This window comes from Sapajus apella, unplaced genomic scaffold (genome assembly GCF_009761245.1).
Source record: "Sapajus apella isolate SASKATOON/1434 unplaced genomic scaffold, GSC_monkey_1.0 scaffold45, whole genome shotgun sequence".
NCBI lineage: Eukaryota > Metazoa > Chordata > Mammalia > Primates > Cebidae > Sapajus > Sapajus apella.
Window position 1 is genome coordinate 10,363,895 of NW_022436985.1, and position 15,572 is coordinate 10,379,466.

The 15,572-nt window shown below is 38.8% G+C and overlaps 1 protein-coding gene across 1 annotated transcript in view; it reads left to right on the top strand.

Annotated features, from left to right (window-relative positions):
* The window catches only part of SPARCL1 (SPARC like 1), a 60,118-nt gene extending 44,747 nt beyond the window's left edge, over positions 1-15,371 (top strand). The window contains exons 8-11 of the mRNA XM_032239666.1: positions 6,006-6,142; positions 8,083-8,231; positions 8,844-8,992; positions 14,917-15,371. Coding sequence (XP_032095557.1) covers positions 6,006-6,142; positions 8,083-8,231; positions 8,844-8,992; positions 14,917-14,945 — 464 coding nt within the window. The 3' untranslated portion in view covers positions 14,946-15,371. The remainder of the gene's footprint in view (positions 1-6,005; positions 6,143-8,082; positions 8,232-8,843; positions 8,993-14,916) is intronic.
* The last annotated feature ends 201 nt before the right edge of the window (positions 15,372-15,572 follow it).

Here is a 15,572-nt window from a genome sequence, read left to right on the forward strand (position 1 = left end):
CATCCGAAGGTCACCAGCATCAAAGACCAAAAATAGATAAATCCACAAAGATGAGGAAAAAACAGTACAAAAAGGCTGAAAATTCCAAAAACCAGAATGCCTCTTCTACTCCAAAGGATCACAACTCCTCGCCAGCAAGGGAACAAAACTGGATGGAGAATGAGTTTGATGAATTGACAGAGCAGGCCTCAGAAGGTGAGTAATAACAAACTCCTCTGAACTAAAGGAGCATGTTCTAACCCAATGCAAGGAACCTTGAAAAAAGGTTAGAGGAATTGCTAACTAGAATAACCAGTTTAGAGAAGGACATAAATGACCTGATAGAGTTGAAAAACACAGCACGAGAACTTCATGAAGCATACACAAGTATCAATAGCTGAATCAATCAAGCAGAAGAAAGGATATCAGAGATCAACTTAATGAAATAAAGCATGAAAACAATTTTAGAGAAAAAAGAATAAAAGGGAACAAACAAAGCCTCCAAGAAATACAGGACTATGTGGAAAGACTAAACCAACATTTTACTGGTGTACCTGAAAGTGGTGGGGAGAATGGAACCAAGTTGAAAAACACACTTCAGGATATTATCTAGGAGAACTTCCCCAACCTAACAAGACAGGCCAACATTCAAATTCAGGAAATACAGAGTACACCACAAAGATACTCCTCAAGAAGAGCAACCCCTGGGGGGTGGGGAGGGAAGAGAGGGTGGGGAGGGATAACATGGGGAGAAATGCCAGATATAGTATATGCCTAAAGTAAAATAAATAAATTAAATAAAAATAAAAGAAGAGCAACCCCAAGACACATAATTGTCAGATTCACCAAGGTTGAAATGAAGAAAAAAATGTTGAGGACAGCCAGAGAGGTTGGGTTACCCACAAAGGGAAGCCCACCAGACTAACAGCAGAGCTCTCTGCAGAAACCCTACAAACCAGAAGAGAATAGGGGCCAATGTTCAACATTCTTAAAGAAAAGAATTTTCAACCCAGATTTAATATCCAGCCAAACTAAGCTTCATAAGCAAAGGAGAAATAAAATCCTTTACAGACAAGCAAATGCTGAGAGGTTTTGTCACAACCAGGCCTGCCTTACAAGAACTCCTGCAGGAAGCACTAAATATGGAAAGGAAAATCTGGTACTAGCCACTGCAAAAACATACCAAATTGTAAAGACCATCAACACTATAAAGGAACTGCATCAACTAACAGGCAAAATAACCAGCTAGCAATATAACAACAGAATCAAATTCACACATAACAGTATTAACCTTAAATGTAAATGAGCTAAATGCCCTAATTAAAAGAATCAGACTGGCAAATTAGATAAAGGGTCAAGACCCATCTGTGTACTGTATTCAGGAGACCCATCTCACATGCAAAGACACATATAGGCTCAAAATAAAATAAACACATGGAGGAATATTTAGCAAGCAAATGGAAAGCAATTAAAAAAGCAGAGGTTGCTATCCTAGTCTCTGATAAAACAGACTTTAAATCAACAAAGATCAAAAAAGACAAAGAAGGGCATTACATAATGGCAAAGGGATCGATGCAACAAGAAGAGTTAACTAACCTAAATATATAGACATCCAATACAGAACCACCTAGATTTGTAAAGCAAGTTCTTAGAGACCTACAAAGAGACTTATACTTCCACACAATAACAGTGGGAGACTTTAACACCTCACTGTCAATATTAGAAAGATCAATGAGATGGAAAATTAACAAAGATACTCAGGACTTGAACTCAGCTCTGAACCAAGTGGACCTAATAAGATACCTACAGAACTCTCCACCTCAAATCAACTGAATATACATTCTTCTCAGCACCACAATGCACTTATTCTAAAATTAACCACATAATTCAAAGTAAAACACTCCTCAGCAAATGCAAAAGAACAAAAATCATAACAGTCTCTTGGGCCACAGTGCAATCAAATTAGAACTCAGGATTAAGAAACTCACTCAAAACCATACAACTACATGGAAACTGAACAACCTGCTCCTGAATGACTATTGAGTAAATAACAAAATTAAGGTAGAAATAAATAAGTTCTTTGAAACCAATGAGAACAAAGATACAACACACCAGAATCTCCGTGACACAGTTAATGTAGTGTTTAGAGGGAAATTTATAGCACTAAATGCCCAAAGGATAAAGTGGAAAAGATCTAAAATATACACCCTAACATCATAATTAAAAGACCTGGAGAAGCAAGAGCAAGCAAATTCAAAACTAGCAGAAGAGCAGAACTGAAGGAGACAGAGGCATGAAAAATCCTTCAAAAAATCAATGAATACAAGAGCTGGGTTTTTTTATAAGATTAACAGAATAGATAGATGCTAGCCAGAAAAATAAAGCAAAAAAGAGAAGAGAATCAAATAGACACAATAAAAAGTGATAAAGAGGATATTACCACTGATCCCACAGAAATACAAACTACCAGAAGAGAATACTATGAACACCTCTACAAAAATAAACTAGATAATCAAGAAGAAATGGATAAATTCCTGGACTCATACACCCTCCCAAAACTAAACTGGGAAGGAGTTAAATCCCTGAATAGACCATTAACAAGTTCTGAAGTTGAGGCAATAATTAATACCCTACCAACCAAAAAAAGTCCAGGACCAGAAAGATTCACAAGTGAACTCTGCCAGAGGTACAAAGAGGAGCTGGTACCATTCCTTCTGAAACTATTCCAAACAGTAGAAAAAGAGGGACTCTTTCCCAACCCAATTTATGAGGTCAGCATGATCCTGATACCAAAACCTGGCAGAGACACAACAACAACAAAAAGGATATTTCAGACCAAAATCCCTGATGAACATCAATGCAAAAATTTTCAATAAAATACTGACAAACCAAATCCAGCAGCACATCAAAGAGCTTACTCATCATTATCAAGTCAGCTTCATCACTGGAATGCAAGGCTAGTTCAACATATGCAAATCAATAAATGTAATCCATCACATAAACAGAACCAACGACAAAAACCGCATGATTATCTCAATAGATGCAGAAAAGGCCTTCAATAAAATTCAACACCCCTTCATGCTAAAAAAAAGTCTAAATAAAGTAGATGCTGATGAAAATTATCTCAAAATAATAAGAGCTATTTATGACAAACCCACAGCCAATATCATACTGAATGAGCAAAAGCTGGAAGCATTCTGTTTGAAAACCAGCACAAGACAAGGATGCCCTCTCTCACCACTCCTATTCAACATAGTATTGAAAGTTCTGGCCAGGGCAATCAGGCAAGAGAAATACATAAAGGGTCTTCAAATAGGAAGAGAGGAAGTCAAACTGTCTCTGTTTGCAGATGACATGATTGCATATTTAGAAGACTCATCATCGCAGCCCAAAATCTCCATAAGGTGATAAGCAACTTCAGCAAAGTCTCAGGATACAAAATCAATACACAAAAATCACAAGCATCCCTACACACCAATAACAGACTAACAGAGAGCCAAATCATGAGTGAACTCCCATTCACAATTGCTACAAAGAGAATAAAATACCTAGGAATACAACTTACAAGGGTTGTGAAGAACCTCTTCAAGGAGAACTACAAACCACTGCTCAAGGATATAAGAGAGAACACAAACAGATGAAAAACATTCCATCCTCATAGTTAGGAAGAATCAATAACATGAAAATGGCCATACTGTCCAAAGTGATTTATAGATTCAATGCTACCTCCATCAATCTACCATTGGCTTTCTTCACAGAATTAGAAAACAACTACTTTAAATTTCATATGGAACCAAAAAAGAGCCCGTATAGCCAAGACAATCCTAAGCAAAAAGAGCAAAGCTGGAGGCATCGCACTACTTGACTTCAAACTATACTACAGGCTACAGTAACCAAAACAGTATGGTACTGGCACCAAAACAGATATATAAACCAGTGGAACAGAATAGAGGCTTCAGAAATAATGCCACACATCTATAACCATCTGATCTTTGACAAACCCGACAAAAACAAGCAATGCGGAAAGGATTCCCAATTTAATAAATGGCATTGGGAAAACTGGCTAGCTATATGCAGAAAACTGAAACTGGATCCCTTCCTTACACCTTATACAAAAATTAACTCAAGATGGATTAAAGACTTAAACATAAGACCTAAAACCATAAAAACCCTAGAAGAAAATCTAGGCAATACCATTCAGGACATAGGCATGGGCAAAGACTTCATGACTAAAACACCAAAAGCAATGGCAACAAAGGCAAAATTGACAAATGAAATCTAATGAAACTATAGAGCTTCTGCACAGCAAAAGAAACTATCATCAGAGTGAACAGGCAAACTAAAGAATGGGAGAAAATTGTTGCAATCTATCCATCTGACAAAGGTCTAATATCTAGAATTAAGAAGGAACTTAAACAAATTTACAAGAAAAAAACAACTCCATTAAAAAGTGGGTGAAGGATATGAACAAACACTTCTCAAAAGAAGACATTTATGTGGCCAACAAACATATGGAAAAAAGCTCATCATTACTGATCATTAGAGAAATACAAGTCAAAATCACAATGAGACACCATCTCACGCCAGTTAGAATGGTGATCATTAAAACATTAGGAAACAACAAATGCTGGGAAGGATGTGGAGAAATGGGAATGCTTTTACACTATTGGTGGGAGTGTAAATTAGTTCAAACATTGTGGAAGACAGTGTGGTGATTCCTCAAGGTTCTAGAAACAGAAATTCCATTTGACCCAGCAATCCCATTACTGGGTATATAACCAAAGGATTATAAATCATTCTACTATAAAGACACATGCACATATATGTTCATTGCAGCACTGTTTATAACAGCAAAGACTTGGAACCAACCCAAATGACCGTCAATGATAGAACTGGATAAAGAAAATGTAGCACATATACACCATGGAACACTATGCAGCCATAAAAAAGGATGAGTTTATGTCCTTTGCAGGGACATGGAAGAAGCTGGAAACCATCATTCTCAGCAAATTAACACAGGAACAGAAAATCAAACACGACATGCTCTCACTCATAAGTGGGAGTTGAACAATGAGAACACACAGACACAGGGAGGGGAACATCACACACTGGGGCCTGTCAGGGGCCCCTTTAAGTATATCAGAACTTAAAGTACAATATAAATTTATAAAAAAAGAAAAAGAAAAAAAAAATGGTAACATCATGCTGAGCTCCAGGGAGACTGCAATGAGCAGACCCCTCCTGCCACCTTGTATTGGATTTGTAGCAGAATTGCAAAATTGACTTTTGTTTCTTTAAGCCACTCAGATTTAGCATTATTTCTTACTGTAGTATGAGCTAATTATCTACCTTTTCCTCTATTCAACAGCACTTGCCCCTCCACTTACAAACTTCAACTCTGATTCTACAGCAGTGGTTCTAGGGCCTAGCTGCACATCCAAATTGCTCTCGGAGCTTTAAAAACATCCTGATGCTCAGGCTTCACACCAGTACAATCACAACAGAATTTATTTGAATGGAAGCTGGCATTTGGTATGTTTTTTTGTTGTTGTTGTTGAGACGGAGTTTCGCTCTTGTTACCCAGGCTGGAGTGCAATGGCGTGATCTCGGCTCACCGCAACCTCCGCCTCCTGGGTTCAGGCAGTTCTCCTGCCTCAACCTCCTGAGTAGCTGGGATTACAGGCATGTGCCACCGTGCCCAGCTAATTTTTTGTATTTTTATTAGAGACGGGGTTTCACCATGTTGACCAGGATGGTCTTGATCTCTCGACCTCGTGATCCACCTGCCTCGGCCTCCCAAAGTGCTGGGATTACAGGTGAGAGCCACCGCACCCGGCCTGGTATGTTTTTTAAAACCCCAGGCAATTCTGTTGCGCTGCCACTGAGGGCTAAGGACCACTGTCCTAAAAATGGGGCTCTGAGAAAGCTCCGTCAGTCACCAGAAGTTGTTAAGCTTCCTATTATGAGGACTTGCCATAGGACACGAACAAGCCCAAATATTACAGTATATTTTCTGCTTGTAACAGCTATTCCTGTTTGTACGGACTTTGAAGTGACTCAGTTTCCTCTAAGGATGAGAGACTGGCTCAAGAATATCCTGATGCAGCTTTATGAAGCCAACTCTGAACACGCTGGATATCTAAACGAGAAGCAGAGAAATAAAGTAAGTTATCCACAGGTTAGCTTCTTCAATGTTTGTCTATAGGGCATGAGGAAGAAAGACATAGTAGGGGACTACCTACCTCTGCATACTGGCAGAAGCTCACTATGCTTCTCCACACCTGGTTAGCCCACGTGGCTTCACAGAATAGTAGATGTCACCATTCATGCCACAAGGTTTCAGAAACCACCAAACCTCCCCATTCTTCCCAATGGTCAGTGGCCTGAATTAGGGCTCTTCAAATCATACCTAGAGCAAGCTCTGGTTGAGCAAAGTTAATACAAATTCAGCATTGATATAGTCAGGCCAAACATCTTATTTAAATCTAAGCATGGTTTTTTTGCTCTCATAGGCCAGACATAGATGTATGATACAAAGGAGATCCATTACTCACAATATCAGTAATATATTAAGATTAAAAAGCACAGAACATTGATTCCAGAAGCTTCCAGAGAAAATTCATTCACCAGATAGTTACTGAGTGCCAGAAATTGACCTAAATACTGGAGTTACAGCAATGAACCAGACAAAATCTCTACCTTCGTGAGTTTACATTCTAGGTTAAGAGAAAGATTCTAAACAAATAAGTATATATGTGGGTGTATCTAATGTATATATGTGTATATATACACATATATATGCAAATATATAGGCATACATGCAATTATATAAATGTAGTCAAATGAGCATTTATGCAAATATAATCAAATCAGCAAATATATGTATAAGTATGTCAGTTGGGATGAAACATGCGGTGAAGACAAATAAAACATGAAGGAGGGTGTGCATTAACTGTGTCAGATGCTGTTTACAGGTTGTAAGTTGAGGACTGAGGACTGGCCAGAGATTTAGCATGTCAAGGTCATTCACTGCAAAGACTATTCACAATAGCAAAGTGGACTCTGATAGGAGCTGTTCCTGCAGTGGGAGAATGTCTAGGGAAGGAAGCTTCAGTGGACAGAGTTCAACAGAGAATAGGAGGAAGGATGTGGGTGCCGCAAGTACAGACAATCCTCTCAAGGAGTTTTGCTATAAAGAGATAAAGAGAAATGGGGTGGCAGCTGGAGGGGAAAGTGAGATCAAGAGTCCCACCTAGCAGTGGGAGATGGTAGAGGATGTTTGTGTGCTTCTGGAAATAACCCAGTCCAGAAGGAAAAATTAGTGAGGAGCAGAGAATGCACACAACTGCCAGAGGGCGATCTTCAATAGGTGTACCCGCCAGAGGAGAGGGGTTGGGCTTAGGTTAGGAGCACAGGAAGGTCGCAGGAAGGAAAGATGTGGTCCCGGGCGCAGGTGGAGGCTCTGTTTGCTTCCAATTACTCAGTGAAATAAGAGGTAACATCACAAGTTGAGAGTTTCATGTGCACTGCTCAAGAATAACTTCTAGCCTCCCTCTTGAATACAATGTCACAGAGAGCCTTGAGCGTATTAGCTATGAAACGGGGAAATTTCAATGGGGCTGGCCAAGCAGTAACACACCAGGGCTAACGCGAGACTGAGTGGGTACCAGATGGGTGACCTAGAAGGCTAAGAATGGACTCTGCCAGCGGAGGAAGGAGCAGCACTTCTCACTAACTAATCAAAAATTTTGCCTAAGTCAATTCAGCCCTTTTCATTAAAACCTCGTAGTTAAAAAAAAAAAAAAAAAATGCAGTGAACATTACTTGGTTAAAAGAAACAGGCAAAAAATACTTAAAATATTTAAAAGTTTAAAAAAGATTTAAATTTCTTCTGAAAACCAGAGGTTACATCAGGTGCTACATCAGGTAGACATGAGAAAGGCCTGTAGTATTGATTGGAAGACATTTCATTTGGTTGCACATGATGTCCTGAGCTTGTTTTCCTCTATCGTGTTACTGTCACTCTTCAAGTAACCTTTAGCAAGTGACGAGTCCATTACATTTGTCTGATTCTCTGACAGTCTTCTGCCTTCCTAATCCCAGGTCAAGAAAATTTACCTGGACGAAAAGAGGCTCTTGGCTGGGGACCATCCCATTGACCTTCTCTTAAGGGACTTTAAGAAAAATTACCACATGTATGTGTATCCTGTGCACTGGCAGTTTAGTGAACTTGACCAACACCCTATGGATAGGTAAGAACTCGTTTTACCTTTCCATTTCTAGATTTATCTCTCTGATAAAATGTCTACATATCTCTGCAAAAGGAAATCTAATTTAGGACGTTTCCCAGTTCCACTTTAGAATACTGAAATGCCAAACATACTTAGGAGTCTAAACACAGAGCTGCTGTGATGATAGCAGAATATGGCTACTCCACAGCTCCCAAGTTTACATGTGAAGGTCCAGCTTCCCACAGAGACTCCACCAATTTTGTCATTCTTGATCCTAAATTCCCAAGATATTCCGATTGGCCCAACATGGTTCAAGTGCCTACATCTAAAACAATCAGGTATGGCCAATGGATGAGAACCAGGTTGTAGCAACATGATTGCTGGGTACACCCCTATAGATTTAGGGTGGGGGAAGGACAGTTCCCATGAAGAGAGAAACCTTGTGAATTGACATCCCAAAAGCTGTGAACCTTACCCACAAACAGTTTATTTCATTGGCAGTTTTCATCAGTATTTTATTTATTTTGCATATACAGCAACCTTATGGGAGAAAAATGTCCTTGGTAAGCCTAAGAGTTAAATCATCATGCATAAGCTAACTCAATTAATAGGATGCCATGTATTTCATTGCAGAGTCTTGACACATTCTGAACTTGCTCCTCTGCGAGCATCTCTGGTGCCCATGGAACACTGCATAACCCGCTTCTTTGAGGAGTGTGACCCTAACAAGGATAAGCACATCACCCTGAAGGAGTGGGGCCACTGCTTTGGAATTAAAGAAGGTAAATGCATCACCAGCCAAAGAAGAGGGATGTCTTCTTCCCCAGACAAGCCCTAAGCCCTGCATGCTTCCTAGAGAGGTCCTTCTACATGTTCAAATTGAAAGCTTGAAACAAAAAGGTGGCAGCTTGCTAGACAGGACTCACTTGGTGCACGTGCTGTCATTGCAAAGTCACTTCTTACTACCTTTATGGCACTGTTTTGGAAAGGTAGCAAGAGTGAACATGCATTGAGGTCTCGGCAGTTAGCTCAGCCTAAAAAAAAACACGTGAATCCAGAGAGTTGGGCAAAGCCTCAGCAGGCTTTGGGTCCTTTCTTATTTAATATCCTACCTTAACCTGGACCTTGGGTCAAACTTTTCAAAATCACATGGAGAGAATAAAAAAGCAAGTTCATTTCTGACAATGGGAGATGTCAGAACATCTCAGAATCAATTACCAACACACCAAAGACTGGATCTTAGATCACAAGTAGTGCTGGGATAATCCTTTAACCCAAAACTCACCCATGACTTTATCCTCAATGACTGGGGGCTGTGGGAAGGTAGATCAGAGTATTCTTTCTTTACTCCTGCAGTAGAGGAAATTAAATTTAGACACATGTTTTGCTTGATTATGTCTTAATATGTTTCCTTTTCTTTCCCTAAGTTACACTTGACTTTTATGATCAGGTAGTTTTTCAATAATTAAGATATGAAAAGCCAGGCACAGTGGCTCATGCCTGTAATCCCAGCACTTTGGGAGGCCGAGGCAGGCGGATCACCTGAGGCGGATCACCTGAGGACAGAAGTTCAAGACAAGAGTGGCCAACATGGGGAAATCCCGTCTTTACCAAAAATACAAAAATTAGCCAGGCTTGGTGGTACACACCTGTAATCCCAGCTATTTGGGAGGCTGAGGCAGAAGAATTGCTTGAACCTGGGAGGCAGAGGTTGCAGTGAGCCAAGATTACGCCATTGCATTCCAGCCTGGGTGACAGAGTGAGACTCAGTCTCAAAAAAAAAAAAAAGATATGAAAGAAGTTCAAAAAATGAGCATTACAATCTGCTCACAATTCTCACCACACACACACACACAAATGATAGTATGTGAGGTAATGCATTTGCTAATCAGCTCAATGTAGCCATTCCACAGTGTATACATATTTTAAAAGATTATGTTTTACATTATATATACCATTTTATTTGTCAATTAAAATAAATAAATAAGAAAAATACCACTCACAGAGCATAAATTAACAGTGAACATCAAATCTCTGAAACATGATATTTCATTCATGTTTACAATATACCCTTGGGGTAAACAGGCAGCTAAGCAGTAAAGGAAAGTCAGTTCATCAAATGTCAGAAGCTTCCAAAAAGAAATAACCTGTGCAACCTTCATTTTTAAAATATCCCCCATACATATGTAGAATGTCTTAAAATTAGAGAGGAAGAGGTTAAATATGATTCATTTAGTAACAAATAGATAAGCAGAGAGGGTCGGTCCTTTTCCTTGCAATATTATTCTGTGAAATAAACGCAACTGTAATGAGCAAAGGATGTATATTTTGTAAGTACCTAGTTGTCTATGGTGCATAGTGAATCACCCCACAACTTAGCAGCTTCAAATCTTTCTCAGTTTCCAAGGGTCAGGAATCCCACAGTAACTAACCTGGATGGCTCTGGATTAGGAGCTCTCATTAGGTTGTGATCAAGCTGCCATGCAGTGCGGCAGTTATCTGACGGCTTGACTGCGGCTGAACAGTCTGTGCCTGAGCTCACTCCCATGGCTGTTTGCGGGAGCCTTCAGTACCCCATCACGGAGGCCTCTCCTCCACAGGGCTGCTCACAGCAAGGTATCTAGTTTCCTCCAGAGTGAGACACTAGGCAGAGAGAGAGAACGCCAAGATTGAGGCCCCGGTGTCTTTTATAACCTAACCTCGAAGTTACATACCATTACTTCTGCCATATTCTATTGGTCACACTGACCAATCCTGCTACAGCGGGAGGAGAAGAAGGAGACCACAGAAGGTTGGGTGTCAGTCGTCTTTCTAACATCTATTATACAAGCAGAGTACTTAGAAAAATTCAAATATATCCCTCTGTCCTGCCCTGCCAGTATCTAGAGGGGAAAATGCAGCTGGGATAGGACGTATTTATGGATGCCTGTTTATATGTCATGTGATTTTAAAGGACTGATAAAAAGGCAAATTTAAACAGAGGTCATTTACTTAAGAAAACCAGTTGCATCTCATTCTTCCTTTTGCAAAGCTTCTGGCAGCTCTGCAGTGTGTAAGCTCACCCAGGCTCCACTGAGCGGTTGTCTGGGAGGAGCAGGAAGGACTTAAAGTCCAGTCATTTGCAAAGCTGCTAATGATCTTGTTTGTGCACTGTGGTTTGGCCATCATTACCTTATTTTGAAGAAAGGAAAAAATCATCACATAATAAACCAATAAAAAGATATTAAATATTCAGTCAGAACATGTAAACAAGTTATTGCTTTGGAATGTAGCTAGAGAAAAAAAATCTTTATTTGTAAGTATCCCCTTCTTTCCTTCAAGGCTGAGAAATCCACAGAAGGAGAATATAAAGTTTAGCCAACGTTTTCCTGAATTTTAACTGCCTGTGATAGATTTGCTCATATATTCCTACTCTGTTATTAACTAGCTATGTGAATTAGGGCATGCCGCTTATCCTCAGTGAGTCTCATTTTCCTTATCTGTAAAAATGGGGTTAAAGTAACAAGTGGAGGAGTCCTCATTTATTTCGTGCCCATGCATACCATGCATTGACACATATCCATGCTGATCTTCAGAAAACCTTCCACAAGTGAGACTCACAGGGCAAACAAGTCAGATGACGCAGGTTCTCCTAAGCCACTTAAAGACATTATGCTAAGAGTACTGGGGGATCACGAAAGTGTTTCAAACAAGCCAGTGATTTCCCTGAGTTTGTATTTAAGAAGGATTCCCCTGGTTACATTGTGGAGAGGCCAAAGAATTGTTGAGAGATTACTGTGGTAAACCCAGGCAAGAGCTGATGAGAACTTCAACTAGGGGAATGACAGAGAAGAAAAAAAGAGAAGTAAACATATTCAATATATATTTTAAAATATAAGTGTACCCAAATGTATAGCATGTAGAAATAAGACAATATTTGATAGAAAATATGTGGGGGCAGAGAGCAGACAGGTGAGATGCAAAAGAGAAGTGCAATGCCTAGGTCCCTGGCTTAGGGCAGGCAGGGTAAATAGAGGTAAATAGAGGCACCTTCCACAGAGAAAACACAAGAACAGAAGTGGATATGGGGTAAACGACAAATTCCATTTGGGATACGTTGAATTGTAAAGTATTAGGTTGTCTCTTAAGTGTTAGGTTCATGCAAAAGTAATTATGGTTTTGCCATTATCTCCACCACTCCATCAAAACTATCATTATTCCTACTATGCCCACCACTGATGGGCACCTACAATGATTGTATGTCTTTGCTATTGTGAATAGTGCTGCAATGAACATGTGAATGCATATGTCTTTTCAGCAAAATGATAGTTCCGTTTTAAGTTCTTTGAGAAATCTCCAAACTGTTTTCCGCAGTGGCTCAACTAATTTACATTACTGGTGTATAAGCATTCCTTTTTCTCTGCAGCTTCACCAGCATGTTGTTTTTGGACTTTTTAATTATAGCCATTCTGACTGGTGTGAAATGGTATCTCGTTGTGAGATGGTTTTGATTTAAATTTTACTGATGATTAGTAATGTGGAACTTCATATATATACAAACATTCAACATAAACCGTACAACAAACCCTCATTTCATGAGTTTGCTTACATAACAAACTTGCACATGTACTTCTGAACTATATATATATGTATTTGTTAAACATATATATTTGTTTATATATATGTTTAACTTTATATATATATAAATATAAATATACATATTTGTTAAACATATATATTTATTTGTTGGCTGCTTATATATAAAGACAGGGTTTGGGAACTGAAATGCATATTTGGGGATTATAAACATACAGATAATAATTGACATGAGGGAAGGGAACTAATTCTCCCAAGGAAAACACATTGAGCTACATGAAAAAGCATCTAGGATTAAATACCACACTGAGGAACAACATCTAGATGATGGATAGTGGAGGAAGAAAGAATTCAGTAAGGTGAGTAAAGTTTCTCCTGAAATGAAGGAAGAAAACGAGGGTAGTGCCATGCAAAGGAGGTGTTTCCAAGAGGAGGAACAGACTGACAGTGCCAAGTGTGACCGAAGCGTCAAAGGTGAAAGAAATAATGATATCCTGGGTGGCCTTGGGGAGAGTAGTTTTGGTGGAATGGTAAAGATGGAAGTCACATTCTATAGGTTGAGAAGAAACGGGAGATGAGAAAGGGTAAATATTGAATGTTTGAGAGTAGGAAAGACCTAGAAAAGATATAGAGTAAGAGGAGCATGTTCTAGAATAAGAGAGGTTTGAGCACTCCATTCATTTATTCATTCATTTGCTCAAGAAATCTTTACAGACGGTTTACATCAGTGCAGGCACTGTTCTAGAGGCTAAACATACAACATAGTTAAATGCCAACAGGAAGGGCCCCCCAGTAGAAAAGGAGAGGTGAAGGAAGGATGTAAGAAAGAAAGAGGAAAGTAAAAGGAGAATATCATGAAGGTCAGAAGAGGTCTTGCACATAGGTAGGTAGAGGAATGAGCCTTAACATCAAGAAAATGGACATCTCTTATCTGAGCAACAGAAAGAAGACAAAGGCTTTGGGTGCAAATATAAGTAAATATATAAGTAATGAAGTTATTATCTCCAGTTTGCAAATGAAGCCAGTACTTAAAAAATACATATCAAAGTCCACAATCTTTCCAATTCTCTGGGCTAGATAAAAACTGTTAGCAGGAAAATTACCTAGTGCCCAGACAGAGTAGTTTAATAGTTTAGTATGCTTCAAATTACCTGCTTTAAACGTTTAACGGTTAAATTATGACATGGAATCAACCTAAATGCCCATCAATGGTAGACTGGATAAAGAAAATATGGTACATATACACCATGGAATACTATGCAACCATAAAAAAGAATAAGATCATCATCTTTGCAGGAACATGGATGGAGCTGGAGGCATTATTCTTAGCAAACTAATGCAAGAACAGAAAACCAAATACTGCATGTTCCCACTTGTAATGAGAACACACAGACAGATAGAGGGGAACAACAGACACTGGGGCCTACTAGAAAGTGGAGGGTGGGAGGAGGGAGAGGATCAGAAAAAATAACTAATGGGTACTAGGCTTAGTACCTTAGTGACAAAATAATCTGTACAACAAACCCCATGACATGGGTTTGCCTATATAACAAACCTGCACGTGTGCTTCTGAACTTAAAAGGTTTTTTTCTGAGAAAAAACAGTTTAATGATTATTGAGTTAGGGTGAGCCATATTGGTAAGCAGCGATCTTATATCCACTAGAGGATACTGTCTTCTTCACAGGTATAGTGACAAGTTCTTTGACAAGCTACTCAATGAAAAACTGGATTTACCTAGCACTACACTTCTATTTATTTCTGTTATATTTTAGCTCACCTTCCAGATTAGTCTACTTGGTACTTCTTGGCTGGATTTCCCTTTAATCTGCTCTTCCTCAATCAGTGGCTCTCAACCCTGCAGCAGAATTACCTGCAGTTTCCCAAATGTCTACACGTCATTAGCTCACCCCTAGGCGTTCTGATTCTAGAGGCCAGAGGTGAGGCCTAAAAATATATATTTTTAAAAGTTCATGAGTGACACTGACGCCCTACCAGAGTTGAGAATCACCATTATACTGCCTTATTAGATGATTTCTCAAATCCTTCAAATCGAATATTGTTTGTTCTACTATGGCTACTTTCTAAAAGTGTTTTTTTGTTTTTTTTTTTTTTGCTTCTTGTTTTTTATAGAAGACATAGATGAAAATCTCCTCTTTTGAATGAAGATTTTAAAGAACTCAACTTTCCAGCATCCTCCTCTGTTCTAACCTCTTCAGCAATATATGCAGCTGTGACACTTATAGATTTATATTTAGCAAAATGTTTGCATGTATGACAAGACAATGAGAGTAATTGCTTGATAACCTATGCACCAGGTATTTAACAACAACTTTGGAAACAAAAATAAGTGAAGTCAACATATGCAAAATACTGTACATTGTGAACAGAAGTTTAATTCATAGTAATTTCACTCTCTGCATCAACTTATGAGATAATTAATGATAAAACTAATAATAAAAATAATGCATTTGTATTGTTCATAATATCGTTTGCACTTCAAGAAAGTGGAATGTTACTCTTTTGTGGTTAATGTCTATTATTTTCCATATCTTAATACCCTAATAAAGAGTCCATAAAAATCCAAATGCTCTTTTCCAGTTATTATTTAGACAATCAAATGTGAAAGATCAGCCCAAGACTTACACCTCATATCAGATTATAATTGTGCTTCCTAAACCCTACTACTTTAAGTGTGTGTGTGTGTGTGTGTGTGTGTGTGTGTGTGTATGTGCTTTTGAAGAAAAAGTATGAGACATCTCTTACAGAAAACAAATATTCAGCGGTAA